Source organism: Sapajus apella, unplaced genomic scaffold (genome assembly GCF_009761245.1).
Source record: "Sapajus apella isolate SASKATOON/1434 unplaced genomic scaffold, GSC_monkey_1.0 scaffold4, whole genome shotgun sequence".
NCBI classification, from domain to species: domain Eukaryota; kingdom Metazoa; phylum Chordata; class Mammalia; order Primates; family Cebidae; genus Sapajus; species Sapajus apella.
In genome coordinates this window covers 37907635-37924807 of record NW_022436944.1, presented here as the reverse complement: position 1 = coordinate 37924807, position 17173 = coordinate 37907635, and the positions used below count along the sequence as shown (strand labels likewise).

The 17173-nt window shown below is 37.4% G+C and overlaps 1 protein-coding gene across 9 annotated transcripts in view; it reads left to right on the top strand.

Annotated features, from left to right (window-relative positions):
* TBC1D5 (TBC1 domain family member 5) overlaps positions 1 to 17173 on the top strand; it is a 557272-nt gene that overhangs the window by 500769 nt on the left and 39330 nt on the right. For all 9 annotated transcript variants that reach the window (XM_032259250.1, XM_032259280.1, XM_032259257.1 and 6 more), the window contains one exon: positions 4721 to 4884. In XM_032259250.1, the coding sequence (XP_032115141.1) occupies positions 4721 to 4884 (164 nt within the window). The remainder of the gene's footprint in view (positions 1 to 4720; positions 4885 to 17173) is intronic.

Here is a 17173-nt window from a genome sequence, read left to right as displayed (position 1 = left end):
ACCTTTTTAAAATATTAATTGATGTTTTGTTTGGAATAGCAAAACATTAGAAGAAACCTAAATGACTACTCAAGAGTGCTACAAAAATTTTTCCTTACAGCTCTTAAAAAGAGGACGTATAACATAGATTTCCAAGATCAAGGTAGGTTCAGAAAGCAAGTCAGCAGAGAGAAGCACTTGCGGAGTAGAATGGCAAGGACCCCTGAAAATCTGTTCCTCCATAAAATCGTTAAGAACAGTGACAAAAATTATCAAAATCAACTTTTTCAGAATTCCGGAAGTTAACCAAAGGAATAATGGCTGAATCTTAGTAAGAACAGTGAGTTTTATGGCATGTTAGCTTTCCCTGTTCTCATCACCTCTTTTCAACTCTACAGTAGCTTTGAAAACTAGTAACCTTATAACTACAGCAGGAGGCCGAATGTATCTGGAGTACCCTAAACATTCTATTCCCAGTGAATTGTCACCATTTGACATGTCCAGCAGCTCCCCAGAGCCCACTCATAGGGCTTGTCTCTAGTTGACCTTATTCAGACCCTGCTTAGAAACCCTATCCTTAAGTGTATGTTGAAATCATTGGAATTATTAAACATTACAGCTGCCTAAGGCAGCATTACCAGTTGGAGAAAACAACATGCTAGCCAAAAATTTAACAGGAAAATCAGAGGCTAGCCAAAAACTGAAAAGGAAAATCCGGAGAATGAGATGCCCATTTTTCTCTTTTATATTCACTGTAATCCCTATCAAAATCCCAGATGTATTTTTTGGAGAAATTGGCAAACTGATCCTAAAATTCATATGGAAATCCAAAGTACCTCCAGTAGCCAAAACAACCTTGAAAGAGAACAAAGCTGGAGAACTCACGTGTCTTGATATCAAAACTTGTTAATAGTATTTTAATCAAAACAATGTGATACTCACAAAAAGATCATCATATGTAAATGGAGTACAGTTGAGATTATGATAAGTTGATATTCACCACAGGTGCCAAGAATATTTTTGTGGGAAGAGTAGTCTTTTTTACAAATAGTTCTGGGATAACTGGATATCCACATGCAGAAGAATGAACTTGAGCTACTACTTCATACTGTGTACAAAAATTAACTCAAGTCATAGAATTAAATGCAGGAGTTATAACACTCTTAGAAGAAAACGTGAGTAAATCTTCATGACCTCAGTTTGGGGAGTGGTTTCTTAGATATGACACCATAAGTACAAGCAACAAAAGAAAAAATAGGTAGATGAGACTTCATCCAATTAAGTAGTTTTGGGCTTCAAAGGATATCATTAAGAAAGTGAAAAGACATGCATATAACAGAAGAAGTTTTTGCAAATCATATATTTGATAAGGAACTTGCACCCAGAACACATGAAGGACACTTAAAACTCAAAAATAAAAAGGCAAATACCCCAATTTTTTAAATGGGCAAAAAATTTGAATAAACATTTATCTGAAGAAGATGAGTGTCTAATAAGCACCTGAAAACCATGCTAAATATCATGAGTCACTGGAAAATTGCAAATCAAAATCACAATGAGACACTATCTCACACTCACTAGAATGGCTGAAATGAAAAAGATAGCTGATGGTAAGTGTTGACAAGCATGTGGAGAAATTGGAACCCTTATGCAGTACTGGTGGAAATGTAAAAATGGTGTAGTCACTTTTGAAAACTGTGGCAGTTTCTGAAACTGCTAAATGCAGAGTTACCATATTGACCCACCAGTTCCACTTCGAAATATCTACCTGACACAAAGGGAGACATATATCCATATTAAATCTTATACAGGAATATTTATAGCAGCATTATTCATAATAGCCAAAAATGGGTATAAGCTAAATGTTCATCAGCTGATGAGTACATAAACCACATGTGGTATACACATACAGTGGAATATTATTTGGCAATGTAAAGTAATGAAGTGCTAATACATGCTAGAACACAGATGAACTTTCAAGCACTGTCCCAAGAGAAGCCAGTCACAGAAGACCACATATAGTTTCATTCCATTTATATGACATATCTGGAAAAGGTGAATTCATAGAGCCAGAAGTAGATTGTGATTCCAAGGACTACGGGAAAAAAGGGCATATTGGAAATAACTAATGGCCATGAGTTTTCTTTTCTGGGTGATTAAGTTGTTCTAAAAGTAGATAGTGGTGGTCATGCATCTCTGTAAATGTACTTTAAAAAACACAGATTTGTGTTATTTTAAAAGGTGAATGTTATGACATATGAATTATATCTCTAAGTGTTATATTCACAGTTTATTTATAATGAAAGTGTATTTGCATATCATTGGGATAATTTTAAAAAGAGAAAATGGTTCTTGAGATCTTTTTCACTTCTAATATTCTAGGACCCTGTGCTATTAAGATTACTACCATGAAAAGGTAACCCAGAGAAGTTAAAGCCTAAAGTCCTGGTGGTGAATGGCAAACATGGAGGCAGAGAAGGGAAGAAATAAAGGCCTAGGTGAAATTTTCATAGTCTAGGCCTGAAGTAAGCATAGGATACTTCTAGGCCTTGGGGCCGGTTCTCTACTCTTTCCTAACTTCAGGAGTCCTTCAAGGCTGAGCTCCAATATCTTGCATTACAGGTTGAATTCTTCAGGAAGCAGACCCTGAGATGGAATTAGACATACAGAAAGTTTATTGGGGGAATAACATGTGAAAATAAAAGAGGAGGCATTAGAGTTGGTCAGAGGGATGGGGACAGACCATGATGCGGACCTAACAAGTCTGCCAGCTCAGCAGGGAACTCTGCAGCCAAGATTTCCTATTAGAGGAGTCCTGTGTTGACTGGAAATGGATAGACCTTTTATTCCTAGTCACTAGCTGGGAACCACCCTGAGAAGAGCATGATCTAGTTCAAAACCTGAGGCAGATCCTGAGCAATCTAATAGCTAGAGGCTATCGGCTAACCATCTTTCTTGAAGTCACAAATATTTCCTTAAACAGGGATACATCAGCCCTCCAAACCTGCCACACTTCCTTGTGAAATGTGGCTTGACTGTCTCCTATCTACAGAAGAGGTAATAGCTCTCTCCTAAGAAAGGTAACATTCTTGTTAGCATTCTTGGTTTATCATTTACCTCCTTTACCCCTAGGTTCTGTACTCTGGGAGAACAGAAACTTAATCTGAATCCCTGATGTTTAATACAGAGGAAGCTTCAGTATAATAAAATTGTCTTGAAATCAGGGACAATCAGGAACTGCCAGGGATTGGGAGTAGATAATAACTATTCTAACTATTGTAACAATTTTTGACCCAATTTGGGGAAGGTTAGTCTATACAATATCTATTATTATCTACTTGATTTTCTTCCTACCTCTGGCTGCTGCTTCTCAGTCAGCTTTGCTGCTTTCTTGTGATATCTCTGACTTTTAAACTTAAACGTTTCTAAGGGGCCAATCTACGGGCCTAAATCCCTTTCTCTCTATCCCTTCTCCATTGATAACATCATGGTTTTAAATACAGTCTCTATGGTACTTACTTCAAAATTTATATCTCTAACTCACATCTCTTCCCTGAAATCTAGACTCATTTCCCACTGCTTATATGATATCTCTACTTGGATATCTGACTAGGCACCATAGACTCGGCAGGTCTAAAACTAAACTGCTGATCTTATTCCTAAAACCTGCTTCCCTTCGCTTTCCTCACCTCAATAATAGCGGCTCCATCATTTTTCTTGCTTAGGCTAAAAATTGGAAGTTAAACTTTACTATTCTCTTTCTCTCATACTCCTAGTGGGTTCATCAGTAAATCCAGTTTTGTCCAAAATGTGACCAGCTGTCACTACCAAGCTATGACCATTCTGAGTACTTACATTTTTGCCGGAACAAAAATTGACTCCTCTGCTTTTGCCTTTGTTCCACCGGACTCACCCTTGCTTTTCCAACTCTGATTCTGTTCTCAACACAATAGCCAGAGTAATCCTTTTAAAATGTAAGTCAAATCATGTCACTCCTCTCCTCAAACGCTCTCATGCCATCCCATACCTTCCCTTCTCAGAGTAAAAGTAATCACAATCGTCTACAAATCCCTGCCTGTTCTGATCTCCTGCTTGCCCCCAAACCTCGTCTCTCACCCTTCTCCTCACTCTTAGCTCCAGCTACTGGTCACTTTGTGATCTCCTTGAACACTGCATGAGGGCCTTAGTACTTGCTGTTCTTGCATATTTTCTGCAAAGCAGGTACTTCACCTTCTTCAGGTTTTTGCCAAAATCTTAATATTCTGAATTCTCAGTGACACCTTCCCCCTACCAGAGGGAAGAAGAGAGATGCACTTTTGAAAAACTTTGGCCAAGGATTTGCATGTTTTAATCTTGCTAATATAAAGTACAGTATAATAGATTCTGATTTCTATAATTAAGGGATGATTCCTTTAGTGAAGAAAACCTAGTCATTTAACCATTGTTTACTGACATTTTTATTTTTATTTTTTTAGTTCTTTTTTGATGTGTGCAATGCTTGGATAATTGTAGTATAAATAACATAGAAAACTATAGTGGTAGATACTTTGCCGTTTTTTAAAAAACTAGTGGCTATTTTGATACATAAAAATGCATGCATTTTAATACTTCATAGTGTCATCTTGTTGATAGTATCAACCTAGTGGTATTATAACTGATTATCATTTATTAAATGCAGTAGGTTCAATAGCTTAGTGAAAGAGTCTGGTGTTACATTATTGCTACTTAATTTTTCTTACAGGGCAAAGTTCTAAAAACATCAGTTCATCTCCAAGTGTTGAGAGTTTGCCTGGAGGAAGAGAATTCACTGGCTCTCCACCTTCATCTGCTACTAAAAAAGATTCCTTTTTTAGCAACATCTCTCGTTCCCGCTCACACAGCAAAACTATGGGCAGAAAAGAATCTGTAAGTATTTAAGGAGAGTTTTCTCTTCATTCTTCATTTTCCTCTATAGAGAGCTGCATTTATGAAAGCTCTGTTAGTGTGTAGTTTTATAAAGCTCTCAAAACTTTTATGGACTAAAAGGAATTATTTTATCAAAAGTATTTTATTATTAAACATTAGTAATATTTAAGGGTTGTAGTCTATATTACACTGGAAAAAAAAAAAGTAGCATAATTTTAAAATAAGTTAAATCTTTCCCAAATCCCAGTCCTTTTTTCCGTCGGCAAATGCCTTTTTGTCAAAGCCTGTGTTTTCTTATAAAATTTAACAAAGAAATGAAATAAACCAAGCTGTTTTTTCCATTTTAAATATTTCTTGAAAATTAAAAATAATTGATTTACCATTTAAAAAGCTATACAAACTACATTTAAATTATATTTGATACTCTGTAAAATTCTTCTTTTTTTTTTGAGACAGAGTCTCACAGTCTCAGCTCACTGCAGCCTCCACCTCCTGGGTTTAAGCGATTCTCATGCCTCAGCCTCCTGAGAAGTTGGGATTACAGGTGTGTGCCACCAAGCCTGCCTAATTTGTGTATTTTTAGTAGAGACTAAAAATACATTTTAGGTTTTGCCTAAAAATACATTTTAGGTTTTGGCCAGGCTGCTCTGGAACTCCTGGGCTCAAGTGATCTGTCTGCCTCGGCCACCCCAAGTGCTGGGATCAGACATGAGCCACTGCAGCCAGCCTGTAAAATTTTTTATATACATTTCTTGAAAGGAAAAATCTAAGGCATATCCACTGCTTTAAAAACCTGGTTGTGTCTGAAATTATGATAAGCCAACTTCACATTTAACCACATTTTATAATAGTCATGCATAGCTTAACAACAGTAATACATTCTGAGGAATGCGTTGTTAGGCAATTTCATCACAGTGCAAACATGATAGAGTGTACTTAAACAAACTAGATGGTACCGCCCACTACACACCTAGGCTGTATGGTATAGTCTGTTACTCCTAGGCTACAAACCTGTATAGCATGGTACTGTATTGAATACTATAGGCAATTATAAGACAATGATAAGTATTTTTGTATCTAAACATATAAAAGATACAGAAAAATATAAGATAAGGTATACAGGGAAAAAAAAAACAGTACACCAGTCTAGGTCACTTATGAATGGAGCTTGGAAGTGGCACTGGGCAAGTCAGTGATTGAGCAGTGAGTAAATGTGAAGGCCTAGGACATTATTGTATACTACTGTAGACTTTATAAACATTGTACACTTAGGATACACTAAATTTATTTAAAAAATAATTCTTCAAAATAAGTTTACCCTACTGTAACTTTTTTACTTTATGAACTTCTAATTTTTTTAAGTTTTTGACTCTTTTGTAATAACATTTAGCTCAAAACAAATACATTTTATAGCTGTACAAAAATATTTCTTCTATAAGCTTTTTTCTATTTTAAAATTTCTTTATTTTACTTTTCAAACTTTTTTGTTAAAAACGGAGACACGCACGTTAGGCCTACCCAGGGTCAGGATCCTCAGTATCATTGTTTCCACCTCCACGTTTTGTCTCCCTGGAGGGTCTTTGGGGGCAGTGACACTAGAGCTGTCATCTTCTGTGGTAACAATGCCTTCTTCTAGAATACTTGCTGAATGACCTGCCTAACACTGTTTTAACGTTAACTCTTTTTTTAATATATATAACTAGAAGTACATTATAAAATAATGATAAAGAGTATAGTAGTATAAGTAAATATGTAAACCAGTAACATGGTCATTGATTATTATTAACTGTACATAATTGTATGTGCCATACTTACATATGACTGGCAGCACAGGTTTGTATCACCACAAACACACAATGCATTGCACTATGACATTATGACATCTATGATGTCACTAGACAATAGAATGTTTTAGCTCCATTATAGTCTTATAGGACCACCATCATATGTATGGTCTGTCATTTATTAAAACATCATTATGTGACACATGACTGTAGTTTGATACCTCATGTCTTAATAAGAACTCATCTGCCCAGTGGAAGAGAATGCCAAGGTAATAAGAAAAATGATCTAGCTATAGCTGAAATTATCCTAAATTAGAAAAATAAACTGTGAAACCTTTGAGAGATAATTATTTAAAGTAAATAGAATATTACAATCTTTATCTGTATGACTTTGTATGTCTTAGGGCAAGACACTCAACTTCTGGTGTTTTAACCACCTTATCTGCAAATTAAACAACATTAAACAACTTCCAAGCTCCATTCGTAAGTAACCTAGACAGGTTTGCTCTCTGAAGGAAAGAGTTTACTGCATGCCCTCTTAGGGATCCCTTCAACATGTAGGAACTGGGATTCTATAGTATATAAAAGAGCAGAGAGGAACTTTAGTTTAAAGTTGGCACCTTTAGTGCAAGCAGTTAACTCTGTTCCCTCCTAAAATTCCACTGCAGGGACAACAAGAGCAGTTAAAGATAAACCCTCAAAGAATAAGAAAACAAAAGAGAAAACAATAGCAATAAAATACTGTTACTTGGAAAACAGATGACAGGTGACAAGTAAGCAGCCTCAGAAAGCTGAAACTTAGGTCAGCAGTAGATAAAAAAAGAAGCAGCTTGATTTACATTGTAAAATTCTCCCAAGCTCAGGAGCTGCAAGTGAGGATAAAGTAGAACTGAAGACATGACAACTGGTCAGAAGCTTCTGAAAGAGGAATTAGATTCCCTTCCCTACATTAGCAAAAGACTGAAAATTTAGTTCTCTGAAAAGTATACAACAGAATATCTGTGGCCTGAGAGATCAGGTATACTCCAATGTGAACCACCCTACTGGAAAAGGGGTAATGAATATACTAAATGCTAGATTTGAGACCCCAGTCATCCCCAGAGTACCAGTTTGGATAGCTTTTCAGGCAGGAGATTTGGAAGGATTTTCTCTAGGCAAGAGACACACACACACACACACACACACACAACACTATAAGCATAATCACCCTAGGCTCAGAGGAACCAGCCAGTTACTTTATAGTGGACCCCACCATTAACAAGCTCCATTCAAACACAGAATTTCCTCTTAGCTTTTTAGTTCATACTTGTTTATATGAACAAGACAGCCAAGGATCACCAGATACTTGAAGAGAGGATTTAATATTGAAAGACAAAAACAGAAAATAGCAATTGGGAAGAAACAGGCTATCCAGAACAAGAAAACAAAAGTCATATTTTAATAGTTTTTTTCTTGTTCTCTAAATGTTATATTTTTCTAATGTATACATTTTTCTAAAATGTAAAACTCAATAGAAGAATTGGAAGATAAAGTTGAGCAAATATCCCCTGGAATAGAATATAAAACAAATAGAAAAGAGAAAAATATAAGAAAATTAGAGAGGTGGCCTAGTAATTTAATTAGGAGTTTCAGAGTGAACAGAGAACAGAAATATTGAAAATACAATTCAAGAAATTTTTCCATTAATAAAATAACTGATTCTTAAGATAGGAAAAGTCCATAGAATTACCTACATAAGATAAAACAAACCTACACTCAGATGTATTACTGAAAAAATTCAGAAATCTGTGAACAAAAGAATCTTACTGACTTGTAGAGTTAGAAAAGAAAGATTTCTAACAAAGAATGAGGAATTAGAATAGCTACAGACTTCTCAGTAGCAACACCAGAAGCAAGATAATGGAGCAATACTTTGAAAGTTCTGAGAAAAAATTACTTCTAACTTAGATTCAACATCTGGCTAAACTAGTAGTTAATTTTGAGGGTAAAATAAAGCCATGTTTAGACATTAAAGATTCAAAAAAATTATTCTCATGCACCCTGGGAATCCAATGGAGAATATGCTGTACAAAAATAAAGACATAAGCTAAGGAGGAGGAATACCTGAGAACTAGGAAATAGAGGATCCAAAGCAAAACAAAAAGATGCCCATAATAATAATGTAGGGAGATCCCAAAACTATAGCACTGCTAAATAGCAGACCCAGAGAGTAGTAGCAAGCCCAGATGGGAGCAAGTTGGAAGGTTCCAGAAAGATTTCTTCAACAAGATAAAATTAGAAGAAGAATGACTAATGTATTTTAACAAATTGAGAGATTTCTACAACTAGGTGTGAGTTTGGGTCATAACTTTATAGAAGCTAAACTAACCCCAAAAAAGGATGATTGGTAACCCCAAAGGAAAACAAAGTATGTGTAGGAAAAGAAAGAAAGGTTGTGATAAACCTTATAACAGAGCTGGGATTAGAATTTACATAGACATTATAATGTAAGCCTATTGAATATTAATCTAATCAGAATCACACAATACCCATTGAGAAGATGGGGCATAGGAACGATGTGCTTGCATGAGGAGAGGAGGGAGCAGGTGGTGGTGGTCAATACAACTAAATCTTCATCTTCCATTGTGGGAAATTGGAATAATTCTCAAGAGAAATCAAACAGTGTCTAGATAAGTTAGAGATAAAGGCCAGCTGTGGTGGCTCACGCCTCTAATCCCAACGCTTTGGGAGGCTGGGTTGGGAGCATCGCTTGAGTCCAGGAATTTGAGACTAGCCTGAACAATATAGTGAGACCTATCTTTATTAAAAAAAAAAAAAAAAAAAAAAAAAAAGTTTTTTTAATTAGCCAGGTATGGTTGTACACAAGTGTACTCCCAGCTACTCAGGAGACTGGGGTAAAAGGATCACTGGAGTCTGGGTGATTTTGCCACTGCACTCCAGCCTGGCGTGCAGAGCAAGACCTTGTCTCAGACTAGATCAGTACATAAATACATAAATGATACAGAGGTGAAAAAACAAAATTGGTAAAGGAATTAAAAATGGTTATTTCTGGGGAGCAAGAAGTAGAGGGTGGGATTGTAGGAATTGTTCTTCATAAAAAGAACAGTTGTATGAAGCACTATTTCATTGTATTTACCATTTTACTTTATTAACACTTATATTAGTATTATATATAACTTAGATTAAAAATAACAGCTAAAAAATACAACAAGGTAGAATGTATTGGCATAATAAATAAGAAGAGGAGATGATCTGCATGTACAAAGAACGTGTCTGTGAAGAACCAGGGTAAGAGAATAACAAATGAGGAAGGCATATGGAGACAGGTTTCATTTGCATTCTATCATATTTTGGTGGCATATGGATTAGTCTGCAACACCAATTAATTGCTTTTCTTTATGATGATACTTTAACTTAAAACTGAGAAGTTGAGTAAAAATAGAAATAAAGTAAGTCTAACTCTCTACATAGACCTGCTGTGAACCAAGAGACAAAATACAAGTAATCATCCAAAATTTAGTATATTTGCTAACTTTGGGGAAGGAAGTAGGCAGAAATTATTAAGATAAAGCTCATGGTTTTCCAAGTAATCATTTTATCTTACTATTTTAAGAAATAGTATGTTAAGTCAGTACACTTTGCCAGTGCTCAACCATTCTGGGCACTTAATAGGATTGCACCTGCTTGTCCCTATCATCTGTGAGAATCATATGACTAATTCTCTCTAGTGCGTTTTGACTGAAAGTGATGTATATATATTGCCACTGCAGGACCATCCACAGCTCTCTTTCCCTCTCTCACCATGAACAAAACCTCCCTGCCAACTCGTGATAGACAGGAAGCATGAATGATAAATCAGCTTTTGCTGATATAAGCTTCTGAGATTGATGCTTATCACAGCATAACTGCACAGTTGGAAAATGCTTAGGCCCACAGCTGGGACTCAGTCTCCCATGGAGCCACCTGCTGCCACTAGAATGGTCCCAGGACACCAGAGCCTATGGACTGGGTACCTACCATACGTGGGTCTACTTTGCTTTCATTTCCAGGCCAGTGTGATGTGATACAACAATATTCCATGTTCTCAAAAAAGTTCAAGATAGCTTTTCACTTAAATTTCTTATACAAACAAGTGACCAGAAATGAAAGCAAAGTCATCTCTTGCTTTAGGTCTCCTGTCCCTGAAACTATATCATAATACCTTTCAGATTTCAAGACTCAGTTTATCTTTTCAAGTGGTTTAGGGTCAAGAAATTGTTGATGTTAATTGCCAAAATAGTGGTAGAAAGAGACATAAAACCTAAGATAATCTAGTAGTAGCCATCAGTCTGAGTATGGTAAATCTGCTTGTAATGGTTTTGAGAAACGATTGTTCAAATCTATGTAGGTAAGACAACATATCCTGGACAAGCATCATATAGTGAGTTGTAGAACTTTTCTCTCAATATTGCCTTTTTATGTATCATACATAGTCTTTCTGTAATCCATAGGCTATCTTCTTTAGATAAAGAAGTATCACATTTGCTCCTGTTAATGCCCATGATTTGGCCATATAATGAAAGAGGGCAGGATTCAGCTTAGTCTTTAAAGAGGTAACAATTAAGCCTTGTGCCAGATGTTTATAAAAGACATCATTATACTTCTTTACTGAAATGTGAAAACTATTAGAAAGTTTTAAAATTGGACCTCACTTCATTATTAGTAGTACCATTATTTTGAGGATAGGTATTGTTTTGTCTTGAAGAGAAAATAAAACATTTTGATACTTTTAATTTTTTATGCTTTATTTTACATGATAATATAAATGATATCCAGTACTTAGCTTTCTAGAAGTCTATTTTTAGGTGATCATTCTTCTGTTAAATAAGTTTTTATTTGTTTTAGTGCTGTTAGTCGTGTTCTATGATTGTTGCTGAATCATTTTTCTAAGAATATCTTTGCTAAGGTTAAAATATACGAAAAATAGAGTATAAGAAAAATTCTCAGCCTCATGTCTACAACAAATTTAACAAAAATATTAGCCGGGCATAGTGGCATGCACCTGTAGTCCCAGCTACTAGGAAGGCTGAGGTGGGAGGATCACTGGAGCCCAAGAGTTCAAGTCTGCAGTGAGCTATGATTGTGCCACTGCATTCCAGCTTGGGCAGCAGAGCCAAGCCCCTGTCTGAAAAAACACATAAAGAAAAAAAAAGAAAAACTTTAAATTGACTTGTCTAGGTGAATAAGTTCTAATATTTAAGCACACCAACCAACTAGAAGTATTTTCATAAGTTTCCTGATAAACAGCATGATATTTTGTTATGATTTGTAATAATTATAATACATACCAACTTCCAAAGATCCAAAAGTATCCATGGTTCAGAATCCTCTCTAAACCACAGGAAATCAAAAAAAAGGTCTGAGCTGAAAATCTCTGCATAAAACAGGGTACGTAATGAGATACTCTCCAGCCTGAAGGCTCACAGCACTACAGGGGGGTGACCATCCTGTGTCTTTATGACCCCTGTATGCATTCATCATTGCCCTTTGATAGTTTGAACATATACTATGGTCATACTAATGGAATTTATTTTTGTAATATTCATTGATCTATTGTTTATCATGACAAAATACCAAGAAGTGTCAGATAAATGAAAACAAATTTGAAAGCAGACTCTTACTTCTAGACAACTTGAGAACTGCCTAACCTATTTCAGGTCATGATCTATAAATTAAAATTTAAGACATTATATCTGTTTGAGAAATATAAGAGAGCAATCCCAATGAGGATGTCCCTTAAGTGAAACTGGACGAGGGAAAAGTTAAGTAATAAAACTAAATTAAAATATGTCATCCACATGAGATCCAGAATAAGATTAAATGCCATATGAACAGTAAAGACAGTAAACAAAATGGTTTTGGGGACAGACCACCATGGGCTGTGTTGGTCTAGACAAGCTTCCTGTGAGAGATAGATTTGAACCACCGACATATTATTTCTTCTCCCATTAAATACAATCAATATTGTCCCTTAGGAAAATAGCTTCCTAGGACAGGGTAGTAGTGGTGGATATTGAGTAGGCAGTCAACAATACCTTCCATAGGAGTTCTCTCCCTCACATCCCCTCACACATCCAGAATAGCTGGAATTGTATCAAGTTGCTTTGGGTAAAAATAAGAGAAAGTATTATCTCAAATTAGGATATTTATTATTTCACATAAGAAGAGTCCTGAAATAGATCTGTGGTTGTATAATTCAGCTGTTCAGTAGCATCACTATCTTTCCATTTTCCCATCCTTAGTGTGGTAGCTTTATCCTCAACTTGCTCCCATCATTTTCTCTCAAAGGGGCTGACACGGAGCCAGTTATATCACACACACGTGCGTGCAGATCCCTTCTAGAGAAGTCTACTTGGGAATTTCCCAGTGGGCTTTCCTTCCCATATCACTGACCAAAATTAAATCCCATGCCCACTTCTAAGCCAGTCTCTGATAAGGAGAAAGGTTAAGAGAGACCCATGACTAAGGACCAGCAGTTGGGGGATGTGACGTGGCAGCCAACAATTTGATAGGTGAATTACCCTTGAAGGATTAATTGCCAGAATGGTTTATTTAATCCTTTCCTGAAGGATTTGCATTTGAAAAGAGCCAGTTCTGCTGCAATCAGTCATATTTTACTGGTGGATTTTCAGGCAACTGGAGTTAAATTGGTGGTTGGAAGGGAGAAATTGAGCAGAGCAACCTTCCCAGAAGAGTAGAATTTTCCTAATTATCTGATTTTCTTTTCAGTCGGTGACGTATACTTCCTTGGAAAACATATTATGTGGAAAGCACTGACTTCATTGGATTTCTTTATAAGCTTAGGGATGGAATTGAAAACTGGCATCTAGAATTCATCTAATTATAGGATTTTCACACCAAAAATACATATATGTAATTTCTTCTGGTTTAATCAGTGTTAATGATAGCTGGATTAAAATACAGTCCCATTTAAAATATATTCCCATTTAATATAGTTTATTGAAATGAATAGATATAAAATGAATTTAAACATGAACAGTTTAAGTCTCATGAGAGGAATTTTAATCTAAGACCAAATTAACCTGGATATTTGAAACACACATTTAGTCATTCAGTGTTTTATAAACCTTGTTTACAATCTGTCTTCCAGTAGACGTACTCAAGGTCAAGAAGGGTATACTATACATCTTTGTGAGAGAGTTCTTTCCTTCTTTCTCCATCTTTTTGCATCACCCAAATCAAGTAATTCCATTGCAAAGAAATGTGAACATCAAAGGGAGCATCATCAAAAACCCTCCATTTTCAACAGTTTTAGCATGACATTTTAATTTAGCTTTTGTAAACAGGTTTTATAACCAACTTTTTAACATCCTTATGCTACAATAATTTTTTTTTAATTAAAAAAAATCTGAGAAGCCTGTGAGAGCAGAATCACAGGAAATGGAGTGCTGCAATGTCCTTTGCAGAACAGTGCCCTTTGGGTTCAGTGAAACACTCACTCACCTCATGCTGGGTCTTCTTCCTTCATGTCTTAACATCACCCCCATCCTCTCTATAAAATGCAAAGATGCCAGATTGTACCCATGCTGAATACTGCCCAGGGGGCATAGACAATGGTTTGGGGAAAGCTCAAGTGAAGCAGTTAGAAATATTTACAATCCCAGGCCAGAAATATTTTGTGGGTTTGAGTCATACTAAATTAAATGTGTCATTGATAGTATTTGCTTCTTTCTAGTGACCTTTCTTGAAACTTGACATTTATTTATTCTTTCAGTGCCACATTGCCTTGGGGACAGTTATTTGTACCCTAAAGTGCAGATGTGCATGACAGGGAAGGAAATGAGGGCTTTGACTTGTGCTGGGCAGTTGGAGGTCAGCCAAGGCCAGAGGCCAGATTGCAGTCTGTGAGGTTGTCCTCCTCCCCCCTTAGTGGCATCACCACCCTCTCCTACAGTGTCTTCCTGCTTTTAAACCTCCTATCCCTGGCATCTCATTATTTATCCTTTGAACGCCTATGTAAGCTTTTCCAGGAATTTATACTTTTAATCTATTGAGCTCTCATTGCAGAAAGAATGGCTTTGGTTCTGTCATAGGCCTGTTGGTAAAGGGAGGATCCATATCAGGCAAGTGGCCTTCCCTTTGCCCCTGAAAGCTTAAGGCTAAGGAATGCCCTTTTGGCTGATCCTTATAGCTAGAGCTGCTATGCCCAGAGGGTCAGTTGAAGGCTTAGGCACTATATTAGTCTATTCTCACATCGATATCAAGAACTACCTGAGACTGGGTAATTTATAAAGAAAAGAGTCTTAATGGACTCACAGTTCTGCAGGCTGTAGAGGAAGCATGGCAGGGGCTAGAGGGGTGGGGGGGGGGCCTCAGGAAATTTACAGTCATGACAGAAATCAAAGAAGGAGTCAAGTCTTAAATGGCTAGAGAAGGAGGAAGAGAGAATGAGGGGGGAAGTGGAACACACTTTTAAACAACCAAATCTTGTGAGAACTCACTCACTATCATGAGAACAGCAAGGGAGAAATCCACCCCACGATCAGATTCCCACCAGGCCCTCCTCCAACTCAGAAGATTACAATTCAAGATGAGATTTGGGTGGGGACACAAATCCACACCATTTTCTCCTGTACCGTACCTGGCTTCTCCCAAATTTCATGACCTTCTCACATTGCAAGATATAATCCTCCATTTTCAACAGTCCTAAGTCTTAACTCATTTCATCCTTAACTCAAAAGTCCACAGTCCAGAGTCTCATCTGAAACAGGCGAGTGTCTTCCACCTATGAGCCTATAACGTCAAAAACTAGTTACTTCCAAGTTACAATGAGGGTACAGGCACTGGGTAAATATGCCCATTCCAAAAGGGAGAAATCAGCAAAAACAAAGGGGCTATAGGCCCCATGTAAGTCTGAAACCCAGCAGGGCAGTCATTAAATCTTAAAGCTCTAAAATAATCTCCTTTGACCCCATGTCTCACATCCAGGCAACACTCATGCAAAGGGTGGGCTCCCAAGGCCTTGGGCATCTCTGCTCCTGGGGCTCTACAGGGTACAGCCCCCTCAGCTGCTTTCACAAGCTGGCATTGAGTGCCTGTGGCAATTCCAGGCGCACATTGCAAGCTGTCAATGGATCTACCATTCTGGGGTCTAGAGGAAAGTGGCCCACTTTTCACAACTCCACTAGACAGTGCCCCAGTGGAGACTCTGTGTGGAAGCTCCATCCCCACATTTCCCCTCTGCACTGCCCTAGTAAAAGTTCTCTATGAAGGCTTTGCCCTGCAGCAGACTTCTACCATCCAGTAGCTTCCATACATCCTCTGAAATCTAGATGGAGACTCCCAAGCCTCAACTCTTGTTCTCTGCACACCCACAGGCTTAATGCCATATGGAAGCTACCAAGGTTTTTGGCTTGCACCCTCTGGAGCAATGGCCTGAGATATCTTAGGCCCTTTTAGCTATGGCTGGAATGGGAGCAACTGGGATACAAGGAGTAATGTCCCAAGGTTATGCAGGGTAGCAGGGTCCTAGGCCCAGCCCACAAAACCATTCCTACCTTCTCGGCCTCTAGGCCTGTGATGGAAGGGGCTGCCACAAAGGTCCCTGAGATGTCTTTGAGGCATTTTTCCCATTGTCTTGGCTATTAACATTCGGCTCCTCTTTACTTATGCAAATTTCTGCAGCCAGATTGAATTCCTCCCAGGAACATGGGTTTTTCTTTTCTTCCATATGGCCAGGCTGCACATTTTCCAAACTTTATGCTCTGCTTCCCTGTTATATAATTTCCACTTTCAGATCATCTCTTTGCTCATGCATATGACCATATGCTGTTAGAAGCAGCCAGGTCACATTTTGAATGCTTTGCTTCTTAGCAATCTCTTCCACCAGATAGCCTAAATTGTCACTCTCAAGTTCAAAGTCCCACAGGTGTCTAGAGCAGGGGCACAGTGCCACCAGTGTGTTTACTATTGCATAACAAAATTGACCTTTACTCTAATTCCCAGTAAGTTTCTCATCTTCATATGAGACCGCCTCAGCCTGGACTTCATTGCCCATGTCGCATTTTGGTCACAACAGTTTAACAAGTTTCCAGGAAGTTCCAAACTTTCCCTCATCTTTCCTTCTTTCTTCAGAACTCTCCAAACTGTTCCAATCTTCCAATCTCTGCCTGTTAACCCAGTTCCAAAGTTACTTCCACATTTTCAGGTATCTGTAGCAATGCCACACTCCTAATACCAATTTTCTGTATTAGTCTGTTCTCATATTACCATAAATAACTACCTGAGACTAGGTAATGTATAGAGAAAAGGTTTTAATTGGCTCAAAGTTCCAGATGCTGTACAAGAAGCATGGCTGGGGAGGCCTCAGGAAACTTACAATTATGGAAGAAGGTGAAGAGGAAGGATTCATATCTTATACAGACAGAGAGGGAGGAAGTGAGAGTGAACGGTGGGGTGGTGCTACACATTTTTAAAAACCAAATTTCATGAGAACTCATTATCAC